Source organism: Orycteropus afer, unplaced genomic scaffold, assembly GCF_000298275.1.
Source record: "Orycteropus afer afer isolate SDZICR_OR568_19922 unplaced genomic scaffold, OryAfe1.0 scaffold00378, whole genome shotgun sequence".
Lineage (NCBI taxonomy): Eukaryota > Metazoa > Chordata > Mammalia > Tubulidentata > Orycteropodidae > Orycteropus > Orycteropus afer.
In genome coordinates, this window is record NW_006921965.1 from 1,301,040 (window position 1) to 1,319,420 (window position 18,381).

The 18,381-nt window shown below is 39.3% G+C and overlaps 1 protein-coding gene across 1 annotated transcript in view; it reads left to right on the forward strand.

Moving 5' to 3' along the window:
• The window catches only part of SPEF2 (sperm flagellar 2), a 369,265-nt gene that overhangs the window by 303,643 nt on the left and 47,241 nt on the right, over positions 1-18,381 (forward strand). The window contains exon 26 of the mRNA XM_042782582.1: positions 17,684-17,790. Within this exon, the coding sequence (XP_042638516.1) occupies positions 17,684-17,790 (107 nt within the window). The remainder of the gene's footprint in view (positions 1-17,683; positions 17,791-18,381) is intronic.

Below are 18,381 nucleotides of genomic sequence, written 5' to 3' on the forward strand. Positions count from 1 at the left end.
TATATATATATATATATATATATATAAAACAAAAAATGTATAAAAAGATTCTAGATATGAAATATAATTTGCTTTAATCCTGCACTGGGGTCACAGGGAGGAAATGACCCAATTAGCAGGTCACACCTGAAATCTTTTGGGGCATCTGAGTAGGTGGAAGTAGATTTTGAAAATTTTAAGTCACTCATAATCCCTTTCAGAAGGGATCCTAGTATTCTTGATGATAATTGTCATGCATTCTGGGATCCAGCCTGAAAACCAAAATTTGTATTTCAATTGAAAGGTTAAAATTAAATAACCAATAACAGCTGAAAATTGACATGTGTATATCTTAGAAGATTAATTCTAGAAACCCTTAGGACTAAAAGACGCCAACAGATATGGGTATCTATAAGTACAGCTATTTTTCAAAGTATGGTGGTAATAGGAAAGAAGTAGGGTGGGAGGGAAGAAGGGACATGAATAGTTTTATTTAAGAAAAAAATAAAAGTGAAAGCATACACTCAGCTGCTAACGAAACGGTTAGAGGTTTGAGTCCACCCAGAGGCTCTTGGAAGAAAGGCCTGGTGATCTACTTCCATAAAATCTCCCACTGAGAACCCTCTGAAGCCCAGTTCTACGTGGGGTTCTGACACATATGGGGTCCCCATGGGTCAGAATCAACTCCACGGAAACTGGTGAAAATCAAACGACTTGTTTAAGGGAGTTTATACTGTAATTTGAAATGGCAAAGAAGATGATGAATAGATGAACCACAATTTAAGTTCTCTCTGGAACAAGGTATAAACTTAATAAAAGTGCTCAGGAATGCAAAGCAAAGGAGAATCAGTGTTCAGAGAGGTTGATCGGGGAGAACTTTTTGGAGGAAAAAATAGAAGTCAGGAAAAGAGTGATTGGATGGCCAGGATGTAGAGGAGATTTGAAGCCTGGGGAAGTGCCACTAGCCAGAGTGTAGATGGGTGTGAGGCACAAGTGGATGTTCAGGGAGTGGTGAGGAGTGGGCTCCGCTTTTCTTCCCAGCGGCATGAGCTGCAGGCAGCAGGCAATCAGGGCTGGGGGCAACCACCTGTGTCCGAGGAACCAATTCCATCCACCCAAGGTAAAGAATTAATCCAGAATTAAGAGAAACAGTTGTAATCCCAGCAGATTTACAAAGCTGTGTAACACTCACTCTAAAGTGAGTTAGGATCTGTTGTTGTTGTTGTTATGTGCCGTCAAGTCGGACCCGACTCATAGCGACCCCTCCTTGGGTTTCTGAGGCAGTATCACTACAGAAGTGGATTGCCCCATCTTCCTTCTGAGGAGTGGTTGGTGGGTTTGAACCGCCAGCCTTCTGGTCAGCAGTCAAGTACCGTAGGCATTATGCTACCAGAGCTCCTGAGTTAAGATCTAGGAGCAAACAATTTAAACCTTTCTTTATTAACTGAGTTCCATCATTTGAAACATACATATTGCATATATTGATTTGAGATATATGTATGCATGTATACAAGCCTTTTCTGTAGAAGTAGGTATCAAAATACATACAGCTATTACTTTAGCACAGTGCTTAGTACTCTGTCAATAGAAGCAGTATTCATTGTTCTTATTTTTGCTATTGTTAACAGCAAAGGGAAGGAAAAAGTTAGCGTTTTTGCTTTCTCTGGCTCAGAGTTCCAGAATTGGAGGCTCTCTGATGACAGCCTCAAAGTGATATTCCAAATATTGGCATTGCCCCTCCCAGAGCAAGTTCCCTAATTCCCACTCGCCCCCATTCTCCCTCCCACCTGTTTCCACAAAAGTGTAGTCTGGCTTTGTCTCTCTTCCTCAGTTCTGCAGTTGTTCAGTGCTTCAAATACCTAGCCACCTTTTAGTGAAACCTTTTGTTGTATTCCTTCTAAGCTGGAAAACACTCTTTTATGATGTCTTCTGCTGTCCTTACCCTAGAACTCCATAATTTTAAAAGACCATCTTAATTGAAGTGGTAACAGTTTTAAAAACGTGATCAACTGGTTAAAAGTGGTACATTTCTTCCTGGTTAGTCCTGCAGAACCCCCTTCTGGAACTTGAAAGTTGCTGTTATTTCTAAGCCAGGAAATATGGGTATTTCCTTATATTATTTCATATATTACCATTCAATCAATGATGAGGTGCAACTTCCAAGTTCACTAAAATACATAAAAATATGATGAACACATGGATTTTTTCTAGGAAAAAGCATTGCTTTACACATATAACAAGTTATTAGGTTCTAATACTCATAGTAAGATTTTTTAACAAGTTTACAAGGAGTGTTGATGTCATTAAATCATACTTTGCAACTTTTAATTATGCCATACAAATAAAATTATGGAGAAAATGGATAATCTATGATTAAAACAAATGACTGATACTTTAACTACTTTTACTTAGCCAATAACTGTATATAAAGGGAAAGAAGTTGTTTTGGTTACCTAGTGCTGTTCTGATGGGAATATACCACAAATGGGATAGCTTGAACAAACAGCAGTTTATTCTCACAGTTTTGGAGGCTAGAAGTCCGAGTTCAAAGTGCCAGGCTCTAGGGGCTGAGTGAAAGCCCCTCAACCTTGGGCTCCTGCTCCTGGCCCACTGAAGCTGGAGACTTTTCTTCACTCAGGCAGCTGCTGGCTGCTGAGGCTGAGAAACCCAACATTGACAGGTAAAAAGGCACAGTCCTGATACTACCAAACAACATGGCAGGCCATTAACGCAAGTCTAGAAAAAGTCCCAAGACCAGCAAGGCATGGCAGGCTAGTGAACAATGACTCAGCTACACTCAGGATCCAAGCGTGCCAAAAAGCTGCAGACCGTTCCCAAAGCTTCTCCTTATGTATGGGAAGCAGACCACATCACTAAAGCAGTTACTCAGCTGCTCCTGGCAGATTCCACCATGGAGTTGATTGCAAGTTTCATCATGGGGAACAACTTCTATCAGCTGCTCAGCCACTCAAAACCAGGCCCAGACAGGTTGCCATACAACCTTAACTACCACAGAAGTTTAGCTTAAGAGCTTTTCTTCTGAGTGCCTAAGGCATACTTGAAAATTCAGAGTCCTTACTAAAATTCAGTCATTACTAAAGGACTACTACAATGTAAAATTAAAAATGCATCATATACTGTACGATTACATTCAACCCTCCATTTATGGTCAATTTCTGCCACTCAGGATTCTAAATCTCTTTTGGTAAAGGTAGGAATTAGATATAAAATGCCCTTTGCAGATTTGGTTGTTATAAATATGCCAGGAAAAAGATAACCTTATAAAGTCATAATCTTATAAAATCATGCAAAATATAAAAGACATGAGACACGATTTGTCATGCTCAGGGTTGGTTTTTTTTTTTTTTTTTTTTTGACCACCTAGCAAAAATCCATAGTTCAGAATTTTAGGAGCAGCTTGCAATAGCCAGCAATGACTTAGGGAGACATTCTCTCTACCAACTATCCATGGAACCATTCCCAGAGCATACCTCAGGTCAGAGTGAGATCTGGGGGCTATTTTCTAGCTTGTAACAATAGCTGCTGTTGGCATAGTGATCACCACCACGTGTCAGGCCCTGGGCTTGCATTTTAAATACGTTAATCGACTTCTACCACCACTCCAAGATGAATGATGGGGGTCAGACTGCTCTTTTCAAATCCACCTCTGCCTCTGCCTTTCTGTATGATATTAGGCCGGTTACTTAACCTCCCTCTGCCTCACTTTCCTTGTTTGTAAAATGGGAGCAATAATTATTCCATGGGGTTGTTATGAGGATTGAATTAATTAATGCATGTAAAGTGCTTAGAAAAATACTGAGCACAGAGAACGAGCAATTTAAATGTAATGTAAGCTATTATATATTACATTATATTATATGGGAGCTCTGGTGGTGTACCCACCACACTCCACAGGAGAAAGTGCCTAAGGCATTTGACTGCTAACCAGAAGGTTGATGGTTCAAATCTGCCAGCCACTCCACAGAAGGACACTGGGCAATCTACTTCCATAAAGATTTACTGCCTTGGGAACCCAAAGGGGGTCGCTATGACTCTGAATCGACTCGATGGCAGCGAGTTTGGTTTCTTGGAGTATATATGTGTATATATATGTATATATATATCTACTTCCGTAGTGATACTGCCTCAGAAACCCAAGGAGGGGTCGCTATGAGTCGGGTTTGACTCAACGGCACATAACAACAACAACAACATATGCAGTGAAACATGGGAAAGCCAGAACCTGATGGGACTGTCTTGTTTTTCCAGGTCTCACAAGTTTTCTGCCCTTGACAGAAAAGTCTTACCGCTTTAACATCCTTGTTTTAGTGGAAAATAGTTTTCTTTCTCTGTCAGGTTTCCACTTTTCACAGGTCCTGACTTTTACAGGTTTTATTGTATATATAATTATATCTTATATACTATATAACCTATATAATTATATCTGATATACTACACTATATAATTAAAATTACTATATAATAAGAGTTATAGCATATTATTATATGGGAGCTCTGGTGGCATAGTGCCTAAGGCATTTGACTGCTAACCAGAAGGCTGGAAGTTCAAATTCACCAGCCACTCCTCAGAAGGAAGATTGAGCAATCTACTTCTGTTGAGATACTGCCTCGGAAACCCAAGGAGGGGTCACTATGATTTGATAGTATTTATACAAATTATTCTTATTATCCTCCAAAAATATTAGCATAGTGCTCTGAGGTGCACATACTCTAACATACACATTCAGCATTACCCCAGAATTCTTCCAGAAAATAGGACACCTGGCAGACTTGAGGCATTATGTATGCCTCAGGGACTATTAGCATTCCAAACAGAAACACTCATGTTGTACTGCAGTACACTCTGAGTAGGCACACCTTGTCTCAAACATCAAGTTCCAAATACAGCAGGAAGACAGCCTTTCTCTAAAGGAAACAATTTTGAGTCTGTGGGAACTGGAACACTTCAGCAGTGTGCCTCTGCCCTGACTTGAACCACTGGAACCCCTTCTGCTTTGAAGCCCATCAGTATTCTGTGTAACACCTGCAAAGATTCAGTCTGTAACTACTTTGGCCCCTGCTGAAAGGTTATCTTGAGAGAAGAGTGTCCGGCAAATTCTGCACTCTCTCTCCTTTTTCAAGAGAGTCAGTGCTTCATTCCCAAGAGCTATGATGTTGTTCTGATAAACTCATCAGGACCCTTCCTCTGAATCTGTCTTTAAAGACTCCTCTTATTTTGATAACTGGTCTCACATGCCAAGAGCACACATTCAGAATTCTGGGCTATAGTGGCTAAGCCAGTTCATCCAGCTACCCAGTTTATACAGAAATTCCAAGGAGGGAGTGGCTATTATATATAATTATATTACTTTATATTAAATATCCTGGTATCTTATATATTAAGGATGATTTGTACTGTTGTTGCCTATGGGGTTCAGCATAAGGGCTAGCCCAAGGAAGACTTTTCAGTTGACTCTTCCCAGAGGGATGCAAGGGCAGGTATCCCAGCAAAAGGAAAAAGGGGGAGCTTTGAAGGTGGCACAGTGGTTAAGCACTCAGCAGCTTGAACCCCCCAGCCGCTCCATAGGAGAAAGACGTGACAATCTGCCTCTGTAAAGATGGACAGCCTTGAAAACCCGATGGGGCAGTTCCACGCTGTCCTGTGTCCTGTAGAGTAGCTATGAGTCCTAATAGGCTCAACAGTAGTGGGTTTGACATTTCTAGGGAACAGCAAATAAACTAGCTGGAGCGAAGGGCAAGAGGTGAGACCACAAAGATAGCTTGTGGTCAAGTTGTGAAGTCTCAAGTGACATGCAAGGGACCCGCAGGGGAGGATTATCAAAGGTTTGTAGAGCCAAGGGAAGTGGAGAATGGATTAGAAGAGGAAAGTGACAATGTCTGAGAGATGGATGGGCAGACACTGTTAGTCTCTCTACAAAGTTTCAACTTACCGAGAGGCAGCAGAAAGGGCACTTGGGTTGTTGCCTGAAAGAAGTAACTGGAAAGTCCTATAGATATTTTCAGAGACACTAGGCTTAGTGTCTCTAAAGAAATTGTAAACATATGAATATTAGGTATTTGCAGGTAAGTAAGCCCCATGTTTTCAATGGAAAATTGTTTTAATTAAGTTAGCCTGACATTTCCACAAGCCAAGAAATACAGGAAGATATCTTAGAAAACGGAGGATATACAAAGATTGATGTTATTAACAGAACTATCTTTCCAGGTGGCAAATCTAACGATTACTGTGAAAGGAGTGTGGCCTCTCTGTGCTCCGTGATGGTCAGTCTAAATTTGTTGTTGTTAGGTTTCATGGAGTCATCTGTGGCCCATAGCAGCCTTATGTACAGCAGAATGAAACACTGTCTGGTCCTGTGCCAGCTCCATGATTTTTGCTGTACCTGAGCACATCGTTGTACCCACTGTATCAATTCATCTTGTTGAGGGCCTTCCCCTTTGACCCTCCACTTTGCCAAGCATGATATCCTTCTCCAGGGAATGGCCCCATTTTACAACATGACCAAAGAAAGTGAGACAAAGTCTGGCCATTCTCACTTCCAAGGAGCATTCTGGCTGCAATTCATCCAGGACAGATTTGTAGTTCTTTTAGGCGTCCATGGTATTTTGAGCATTCTTTGTGAACACCACAACTCAAAAGTATCAACTCTTCTTTGGTCTTCCATATTCATTTTTCAGCTCTCACATGCATATGCCAGAAAACCAAACCATACCCACTGCCATTGAGTCGATTCGATCATAACGACCCCTCCTTGGGTTTCCAAGGCAATATTTCTATGGAAGTAGATTGCCCAAACTTCCTTCTGAGGAGTGGCTGGTGGGTTTGAACTGCCAACCTTTGGGTTACCAGTCAAATGCCTTAGGCGCTACACCACCAGAGCTCCTTACATGCATATGAGATGATTGAGAGTACTATAGTTTGTGTCAGGCTCACCTTAGTCTTCAAGGAGATGTCTTTGCTCTTCAGCACTTCAAAGAGGTCTTTTGCAGCAGATTTGCCCAATGCTATAGGTCATCTGATATCTTGACTGCTGCTTCAATTGGTGTTGATTGTAGAACCAAGTAATATGAAGTCTTTGACAACTTCAATCTTTTCTCCATTTATTGTGATGTTTCTTATTGGTCCAGTTGTGAGGATTTATGTTTTCTTTATATTGAGGCACAATCCATACTGAAGACTGTAGTCTTTAATTTTCATCAGTAAGTGCTTCAAGTCATCCTCCATTTAGCAAGGAGAGTTGTGTCATCAGCGAACCACAGGTTGTTAATGAGTCTTCCTCCAATCTTAATGCCATGTTCTTCTTCATATAATCCAGCTTCCCAGATTATTTGCTCAGCATACAGATAGAATAAGTATGGTGAAAGGATACAACCCTGATGCACTCCCTTCTTGATTTTAAACCACAAGTATTGTCCCCTTGTTGTGTTTGAATAACAACTGGTCTATATATAGGTTCTTCATAAGTACAATTAAGTGTTCTCAAATTCTCATTCTTCTCAATGTTATCCATAATTTGTTATGTCCCAAACAATCAGGTGCATTTGCATGGTCAATAAAACACAAGTAAACATCTTTCTGGTATTCTTTGCTTTCAGTCAAGATCTATCTGCATCAACAGTGGTGTCCCTTGTTCCATGTCCTCTTTTGAATCCAGCTTACATTTCTGGAAGTTCTCTGTCAATATACTGCTGCAATCATTTTTGAATTATCATCCGTAAGATCTTATTTGCATGTTATATTAATGATATTGTTTGATAATTTCTGCATTCTGTGGGATCAACTTTCTTTGGAATGGGTACAAATATGGATCTCTTCTAGTCAGTTGGCCAGGTAGCTGTGTTCCAAATCTCTTGGCATAGGTGAGTGAGTGCCTCGAGCACAACATCTCTTTATTGAAATATCTCAATGGATATTCTGTCAATTCCTGGAGGCTTGTTTTTTGCCACTGCCTTCAGTGCACATTCAACTTCTTCCTTCAGTACTGTTGATCATATGCTACCTTCTGAAATGGATGAACATCAACCAATTCTTTTTGGTACAGTGACTCTATGCATTCCTTCCATCTTCTTTTGATGTTTCCTGCATCACTCAACATATTGCCCATGTTGTTGTTGTTGTTAGCTGCTGTCGCATCATGTCTGACTCATAGCAACTCTATGCACAGCAGAATGAAACACCACCTGGTCCCACACCAGCTCCTTGATCCTTGCTATACTATATATTGCTATATATACTGCCCATAGAATCTTTCAGTATTGCAACTCAAAGCTTGAATTTTTTCTTCAATTATTTCAGCTTGAGAAGTGTTAAGCATGTTCTTCCCTTTTGGCTTTCCAATTTTCAATTTTTTTTTCAACTTTTCCAATTTTCAATTCATTATAATAATTGACTTTGTCTTCTTGAGCTGCTCTTTGAAATTTTCTGCTCAGCTCTTTTATCTTGTCATTTCTTCCATTTGCTTTAGCTATTCTTTGTTCAAGGAGAAGTTTTAGAGCTTCTTCTGTCATCCATTTTGGTCTTTTCTTCCTTTCTACTCTTTTTAGACCTTTTGCTTTCTTAATAGATGAAGTTCTTGATGTCATCCCACAATTCCTCTGGTTTTCAGTCATCAGTGTCCAATGCATCAATTCTATTCTTTAGATGGGCTCTAAATTCAGGAGAGATATATTTAAGGTCATATTTTGGCTCTTGTGGACTTGTTTTAATTGTCTTCAACTTGAACTTGAACTTGTAAATGAGAAGCTGATGGTCTGTTCCACAATCAGCTCCTGGCCTTGTTTGGCAGAAGATATTGAGTTTCTCCATCACCTCTTGCCACAGATATAGTTAATCTGATTCTGTACTTGATCTGGTGAACTCCATGTGTATAGCTGTTATTTGTGTTGTTGAAAAAAGGTATTTGCAATGAATTGGTCATTGGTCTTTCAAAATTCTATCATGAGATCTCCAGCATTTCTTCTATCACCAAGGCCAAATTTTTCAACTTCTGGTAATTCTTCTTTGTTTCCAACTATTGCATTCCAATCACCAGTGATGATCTGCACATCTTGATTGCATGTTTGGTCAATTTCAGACTGTGGAAGTTGGCAAAAATCTTCATTTCCTCATCTTTGGCTTTGGTGGTTGGTGTATACATTTGAATAATAGTGGTAGTAACTAGCCTTCCTTGTAGGCATATGGATATTATCCTATCACTGACAGCATTGTACTTCAGTATAGATCTTGAAAAATTCTTTGTGATGATGAATGACACACCTTTCTTCTTCAATTTGTCATTCCTAGCATAGTAATCTACTATAGTTGTCTGATTCAAAATAGCCAAAACAAGTCCATTTCAGCTCACTAATGCCTAGGACTCAAATTGAGTAATGCATGACTCAAATTGAGGTGAAACAGTGGCAAACATCTGTTAATAATCAGAACATGGAATGTAGTATGAATCTAGGAAAATTGGAAGGTGTCAAAAATGAAATGGAACTCATAAAGATTGATATCCTAGGCATTAGTGAGCTGAAATGGACTGGTTTGGCCATTTTGAATCAGACAACCATATGAATCTAGTATGCCGGGAATGACAATTTAAAGAGGAATGGCGTGGCATTCATCATCACGAAGGATGTTTCAAGATCTGTCCTGAAGTACAGTGCTGTCAGTGATAGAATAATACCCATATGCCTACAAGGAATACCAGTTAATATGACTCTTATTCAAATTTATGCATCAACCACCAAAGCCAAAGATAAGGAAACCGAAGATTTTTTTTATCAACTTCTGCAGTCTGAAATTGACCAATCATACAATCAAAATGTGTTAATTATCACTGGTGACTAGAACGCAAAAGTTGGAAACAAAGAAGAATCACCAGTAGCGGGAAAATTTGGCTTCGGTGACAGAAATAACACAGATCTCATGATAGAATTTTGCAAGACCAACAATTTATTCACTGCGAATATCTTTTTTAACAACACAAATGGTGGCTATGCACATAGACTTCACAAGTTGGAGTACACAGGAACCAGATTGACTACATCTGTGACAAGAGGTGATGGAAAATTTCAATATCTTCAGCCAAAACAATGCCAGGAGCTGATTGTGGAACTGACCATCAACTGCTCATATGCAAGTTCAACTTGAAGTTGAAGACAATTAAGATAAGTCCACAAGAGCCAAAATATAATCTTGAATATATCCCTCCTGAATTTATAAGCCATCTAAAGAATAGATTTGATGCATTGGACACCAAAAACCGAAACCAGAAGAATTGCGGATGACATCAAGAACATCATCCATAAAGAAAGCAAGAGGTCATTAAAAAGATGAGAAAAGAAGAAAAGACCAAAATGGATTAGAGAAGAGACTCTGAAACTTGCCCTTGAATGGAGAGTAACTAAAGCAAATTGAGGAAATGACAAGATAAAAGAGCTGAACTGAAGATTTCAAAGAGCAGCTTGAGCAGACAAAGCCAATTACTATAATGAAATGTGCAAAGACCTGGAGTTAGAAAACCAAAAGGAAAGAACATGCTCAGCATTTCTCAAGCTGAAAGAGCTGAGGAAAAAATTTAAGCCTCAAGTTGCAATATTGAAAGATTCTATGGGCAGAATATTGACTGATGTAGGAAGCATCAAAGGAAGTTGGAAGGAATATGAAGAGTCACTGTACCAAAAAGAATTGGTCAATGTTCATCCATTTCAGGAGGTGGCATATGATGAAGAACCAATGGTATTGAAGGAAGAAGTCAAAGCTGTACTGAAGGAATTGGTGAAGAACAAGGCTCCAGGAATTGAAGGACTACCCATTGAGATGTTTCAACATACAGATGCCACACTGGAGACACTCACTTGGTTATGCTAAGAGATTTGGAAGATAGCTACCTGGCCAACTGACAGGAAGAGATCCATATATGTATCCAGTCCAAAGAAAGGTGACCCCACAGAATGTGGAAATTATCAAACAATATCATTAATATAGCATGCAAATAAAATCTTACTGAAGATAATTCAAAAACAGTTGCAGCAGTATATTGACAGAGAACTTCCAGAGGTATAGGCTGGATTCAAAAGAGGACTTGGAGAAAAGTATATTATTGCTGATGTCTGATGTATTTGGCTCAAAGCAAAGAATACCAGAAAGATGTTTACTTGACTGTGTGTATCATAAAAAATTGTGGATAACATTGAAAAGAACAGGATTTCCAGAACTCTTAATTGTACTCATAAGGAACCTGTACATAGACCAGGAGGCTGTCATTTGAACAGAATAAGGGAACACTGCATGGTTTAAAATCAAGAAAGGAGTGTGTCAGGGTTTTATCCTTTCACCACACTTATTCATTCTATATGCTGAGCAAATAATCCAAGAAGCTGGACTATATGAAGAAGAACATGGTGTCAGGACTGAAGGAAGGCTCATTAACAACCTGCAATATGCTGATGACACAACGTTGATTTCTTAAAGTGAGGATGACTTGAAGCACTTACTGATGAAGATTGAAGAATGCAGTCTCCAATATGTATTACATCTCAATATAAAGAAAACAAAAATTCTCACCACTGAACCTATAAGCAGCATCATGATAAATAGTGAAAAGATTGAAGTTGTCAAAGACTTCACATTGTTTGGTTTTACAATCGATGCCAATGGAAGCAGCAGTCAGGATATCAGTCAACATATAGCACTGGGCAAGTCAGGTGCAAGGGTCCTCTTTCAAGTGCTGAGGAGCAGAGATGTTTCTTTGAAGACTTAGGTGCGCCTGACACAAGCCATGATATTTTCAATCACCTCATATACATGAGAGCTGGACAATGAATAAAGAAGAACTGATGCTTTTGAGATGTGGTGCCGGCGAAGAATGCTGAAAGTACCATGGACTGCTGAAAGAACTAACAAATCTGTCCTGGAGAAAGTGCAGCCAAAATGCTCCTTAGAAGCCAGAATGGCCAGACTTCATCTCACTACTTTGGTCATGTTGTCAGAAGGGAACATTCCCTGGAGAAAGATGTCATGCTTGGTAAGGTGGAGGGTGACAAAAGAGGGGAAGGCCTTCAACAAGCTGGATTGACACAGTGGCTGTGGTGATGGGGTCAAGTGTAGTGGGGATCATGGAGGTGGCATGGGACCAGGTAGTGTTTTGTTCTGCTGTGCACAGGGTCACTATAAGTTGGAGGTAACTTGATGGTACATAACAACAAAAAACAACAACAATGCCTAGGGTATCAATCTTTATGTATTCCATAAATAAATTTAGGAGCCTAAAAAAAACAAGAAAAGAAGTTGCTGTTGAATCAATTCCAATTCATGGTCACCCATGTGTGTCAGAGTAGAACTGTGCTCCACTGAGTTTTCATAGCTGTGACCTTTCAGATACATATCACCTGGCCTTTCTTCTGAGCTACCTCTGGGTAAACTTGAACCACCAATCTGGCAGCCATGTGTGCTAACCATTTGTACCTTCCAGGGCTGTGGTGACCGTCGTCAAATTTCTTAGCTATAAAATGAGGGTAATAGCTTGTGAGGTTTAAATGAAATGAAACAAATATAATACACCATTTATCAGAATATCTCCTAAATAGCAAATGCTCACTATAATTTTCCCAGAAAAATTAGCAGTTGGGTGGGGCAAGGATTAAGCAATGCTGAGGCTAGACATTGGTGATGTTAAAATAACAGCATTGAGTTCTTTTAAAGGCAGAAATCCTCCAGATGATGTGGATCGAGTCACCAAGGATGGAAAAAAGCTGCAGATACTTGACTATTACCTTCCCAAGAGGAACAATCAGTTTTTGAAAATCTGGCTCAAAAAATACCCTTGGCTTGTATACAATGAGATATTGGATCTTATGTTCTGTGGTCTGTGTCGTAAGCATGGCATGAAGTCCCGGGGAAGTCAAGTGAGTTTTTTTTACGGCACTGACAACTTTAGGACTGAATTTCTCAGTGCACATCACCTCAGCGAGGCTCACGCCAAGGCCTTGTTAATGGAAGCAACAAGTGGTTCTCCGGTGAACAGAGCCAAGACCCAGCTGATGGTGAGGACCATGAGCAAAGTCACCCTCAGCCGAGTGGAGAACTTATTCAGATCCTGCCATGCTATCGCCAAAAAGGGTCATCCCCTCAAAGATTTTATTTGGATGTGCAAGTTAGATGATATGAAGGGAGTTGACATTGGCCCAGTATTCAGAACCAACAAATCAGCAAGAATGTTTACTTATTTTATAGCTGAAGTAGAACGGAGAAATCTAAGAGAGAAACTAGACAGATGTAAGTTTTTCTCCATCATGAGCGACGGAGTCACAGACAGTTCAGTCAAGGCAGCCGAGCTTGTGTACGTGCAGTTTGCACATGCAGGGAAGGTGCATTGCCAAATTGTTGGAGTACAGACGGTGGAAAAGCAGGATCCTTTGGCAATAAAAAATGCCATCGAGAAGACTCTAGAGATGAATCTTCAACTCAGGCTGTCAAGCCAAAACTGGGCCAAGAAATTAGTTGGTTTTGGAAGTGATGGTGCTCCTGCCATGGAGGGAGAGAACAACGGGGTGGCCCTGCTTTTAAGAGAAGTCCAGCCGTGTGTGCAGACGGTACATTGCTTTGCACATCGCCTTGAACTCTCTTACAAGGCAGTATTCCAGAGCATTCCCCTGTATAATGACGTCAGTGAGCTCCTCCACAGCATTTATCACTTCTATCACCATTTTCCTCTTCACAAGAGTTCCCTGATAACTGTGTTCAAAGGCCTTCACCTTCGACCTGTAATGCCTTCTCAAATCGGAGGCAGGAGGTGGCTTCATGGATTACAGGCAGCCCTCCAGAACTTTCTTAAGGGATATCCTGCAATTGTCCAGCATCTGCATTCAGTAAGTAATTTTGAAATACTGCATTATTTTACTTTTTTCAGCACAACAAATGTTAAGCTCTTTGAAACAATAATTTTGAGAAAGGTAAACTACTATGTTATTCCCAACCTGTGTTACAGGCAGGTGAAGGCAGAAGTGAAGCCAGTCAAAAGAAAGCCAAAGAACTTCTAGAATTCCTTCTTCAAGCTGATGTTGTGAAGTTTGCACATTTCTTGGTAGATGTCATTAATGTCCTCAGCATTCTGTCCCGTGTCAATCAGAACAGAAATTCCTCAATTGCCGACATATTTGCCACTTTAGAGTCAACACTGGAAATGCTCAAAATATACCAGTCAAGGTGAGGGGTTAGGAATAATCTAGGGCTCTGTCAAACCAGATAATTTGACTTAGGGAATCATTTGGCAGGCGCTTCTTCATGTAAATCTTTCTTGGGGGACTTTTTTTTTTTCCTAGACTGGGACCAAAAGAACGCAGGGTGGATTCAGTCACACAATTTCATGGTAGCAACCTCAGAGGAAAGGGAAACATTTCTGCTGTGAGAAATGTGGTATTAACATGTCTCATCAAGAGGCTGCAAGGCTGTTTCCGAGATGCTAGCCAAGATGTGGTGAGAGCATCTATGATTGGAAGCTTCAAATTGTGGCCTGGAAAGATCAATCAAGGTAAAGGCTATGTGTTGAGCCTGGACCCAATGCCTTTGATTACCTGTGTTAGCTTCTTTCATATATATGACTTGTATTTTGAATCTCAAATGCAGAATTTGGAGAAAAGGAAGTGTCCATCCTGATGGCACATTATGAACCAGTGTTGGAGGCTGCCAATGTGAAAATCGATGAAGTGGACACTGAATGGAGTATGTTGAAATTGGAGATTTATGCCAGGTGAGGAAGCAAGCAAGCTGAGTAAACTAGTGTGTGTTTGTAAATATTTGTGTAAAAGTTGAGTGCTCCAAAACTTTTACAACTTTCATTCTCCCTTCCAGATTTCAGAACATTCGCAAATTGACCTGGGATTTTGTTAATTCTGTTTACTTACACAAGTATCCAAATATCCTGACACTGGTGGACCTAGTATTGAGCCTTCCTGCAAGTTCAGCTGAAGCAGAACGTGGCTTTACTCAGATGCAACGTACCAATTCACAAATGCATGTGACAATCAAGGCCGAGAATATGACAGATCTCCTGGTAATTCAGTTGAATTCACCTGACATTAATAATTTTGACCCTAGGAAAGCTATCCACTTATGGAATACAAGAACACCATCTTCAACTGATGATACAAGATCTAACTCCGATTATTCATCAGACTCGGAAAGGCATTATGAAAGTGATTAGTAATTTGAAATATGTTGACTTTATCATTGAGCACAGCCAAAGGAAAATAAAAACTAGATTTCAAAAAAACTGAAATTTAAAAAGAAAACAGTAGTCTTCTTCAAACAGAAAAGACACTTGATATCTTCCAAATGCAAAGCACAAGTTCAAAGATTTATTTCCTGTAACTTTCTAACTACTACTTGCTGTATCCACACGTCCTTTCTCGTTCTTTGTGTTGAAGGCTGTGCTCTTGCGCAGTGGTGGTATTTCGATGTTAACTTTCCGAGAGTTATCATTAAAGGTGTTTATTGTTGTTAGGAGCTGTCAAGTGGGTTCTGGTTCACAGTGCCCCTACTTACAACAGAATGAAGCACTGCCTGGTCCTGTGCCATCCTCACAAATTGTTGCTGTTTGAACCCATTGGTGCAACCACTGTGTAATTCCATCTCATTGAGAATCTTCCTCTTTTTCACTGAATTCACTTAGGCATGGCACGCTAGCTGTTTCTATGGAATAATTATAAATGACGTAGCATTAGATACCTAACTTTGGCCAAATTGAAAGAGAGTTTCTTTTGTGTTCATGACCAAAATTTGTAAATGTATCTATTACTTCATTATAAATGGAAATCATATCACTGCATGCCTTGGTCACTTAAATAACAAGGTCTAACATTAACATTGTTTTCACGTTTCACACTAGGAGCCTCAGCTTAACAATTTCTTTGCAAACTGAAAGTACTATTTTACAATCCTTTGTTTTCCATCACAACCATTAGAAATACTGCAAATATGTTGTTCACTCACCCAATTTTTAAATACTTTGACCCTCTTCATGATCCCAACAGCTTTTATTTATGGTTTCATCTCAAGGAACATGAATGACTTATTTCTAATCCATCTGAAAACAGTCGTATCATATAAAGCTCGTTTTACTGAAAATTTTACTACCTGGGAGAATGTTCTCATCTCTATGCAATTGGATATATTCAAGTTTGATCTAAAAGCACAAAGAATTTATTTCTGAACAACCTGCTGGATGGCCACTCAAATCAAAGAAAGAAAAGTCCTGTTCTTGCCACTCAGAAAACTACCTTCCAAATCTCAAAACTGTACTTGCAGTTGGAATTACTGATATTTTAAAAGGATTAGTACATTTTCCTACAGGTTAAAGTAAATGAAATAGGATTTTCATAAATTCTAAAAACTTAGATGTGACAGGAAAAATTGAGATGCTACATCTCTGTTTCATTATTTTTATTCCTAACCTAAGAAGAATAGCTATGTACTCTGGACCTGAAAGATACTTGAATACACACAGGAGTCTCTCCTGGCCCTAAAAGGTATCTCTGCTGTGTAGTGGTAGCCAAACTTCTTGTTTCTTTCTTTCTTTCTTTTTTTAAGCAAATACATTTCTTTTGTTTTCTTATTTCTCTGGTAATACATGTGCATGCAATTTGAATTGAGAAACTGACAAAATAGACATTTTGTTTTGTTGTTGTTGTTGTTATGTGCCGTCGAGTCGGCCCCGACTCATAGCGACCCCTCCTTGGGTTTCCCAGGCAGTATCACTGCGGAAGTAGATTGCCCCATCTTCCTTCCGAGGAGTGGCTGGTGGGTTTGAACCACCAGCCTTCTGGTTAGCAGTCAAGTGCCTTAGGCACTACACTACCAGAGCTCCCATTTTGTTTTAGGCATATCAAAAAAAAAAAAAAAAAAAAACTGCCATCGAGTCAATTCCAACTGATAGCAACCCCCTTTGGGTTTCTGAGGTGGTACATCTTTGCAGAAGTAGACTGCCCAGTCTTGCTTCTGCAGAATGACTGGTGGATTTGAACCATCAACCTTCTGATTAGCAGTCAAATGCCAGAGGCATTACATCACCTGAGATCCTTAGGCAGAGTAAAGTAGGTTCATATATAAGAGCAAAGAATTTCAGAGGTTAGTGATCTTTTATGACATACTTGGAAATACTGAGTCAATTAAAGGATCAAATTAGCACCTTCAATCCAGTAATTAAATAATTCAAATCTCCCTACATTTACAAATGCAAATATATCATAATCTAAAGGGCAACATGAGGATAATGTGTCCCCTTGATCATAGTAGTGGTTTGCATCCATTTGAACCCCTTTAATTTACCAAAAATGTTTACTCTTACACCCTATTGTCTGTAAGAAACCATATATCTAGATCTAGATCTATATATGTATATCTGTATCTATATATATTTCCAGCCCATCCTGAATAAAAAAGGTCAAAGAAGACTTAACACTCCAGAAAAAAATGTCAGCATTTGGCCCAGTCTGGAGTGCGTTATTACTAAACCTTAAAGAACGTTTTGACTTAGCTGAGAAACAATAATGGGAGAGCATCAGGAAATCGGTTATTATTTCGGGGTTTTCAAAATGTTGTTTATTTCTCTAAAGGTCACATTTTTTAAATATGTGAACAAAATTATTGTACAGAGAAAGAAATCCTATCCCATAATATAAATAACAACTTATTTTTTTCCTAGGCATCATAGGAAATAAAGCATTTACTGACATCCTGCTTGACTCGGTGACCCTGAACCTTGGAACAAACAACTTCCCTAGTAGTTGGATGCAGCTCACCCAACCTGAAGTAAGCATCCATTGTGTTTTATGTCTTCTAATTGTTTGGGTTTCCCAGTGTTGAGCATTCTTCTTATTTGATCAAAAAGTCAGTAGTCTTGAAATAACTAGTACTTGCACAGTGTCTTTCATTTGGTAGATAAGCAATAAAAATTGAGGGAATGAATGAACTTCAAACTAAGACACATAATATGGATATGCTCACTGAAGAATGAATGATGGGACCAATAGTCAATGAAACATTACAGAGGCTACTAGTATCAAGCAGTAAGTTTGTGTCTATTACTACCAGATGGAAAGAGCCTAACTAGTAATGGTAAATGATCTGACAATCTTTGCATTTTGTCATAATGTGTGCCTTAAGAATGCAACCAGAAAATAAAATATGAAAGAACATTTCTCTTCTAAAAACTGGAAAGTCATTGCACAGCCTTCTATCATAGTTGTCCCTCCTTGTTATAATAGTATGAAGTGAACAGGATTCATGTAAGTAAATTGTGTGCTGTCAGTTTTGTCAAGAAAGCAAAAGCGAAACATTTTCTAAGTACCTACCTCTGATGTGTGGATAAGTTGGTAGAACCTAGGGTAACAAAAGTCAAGA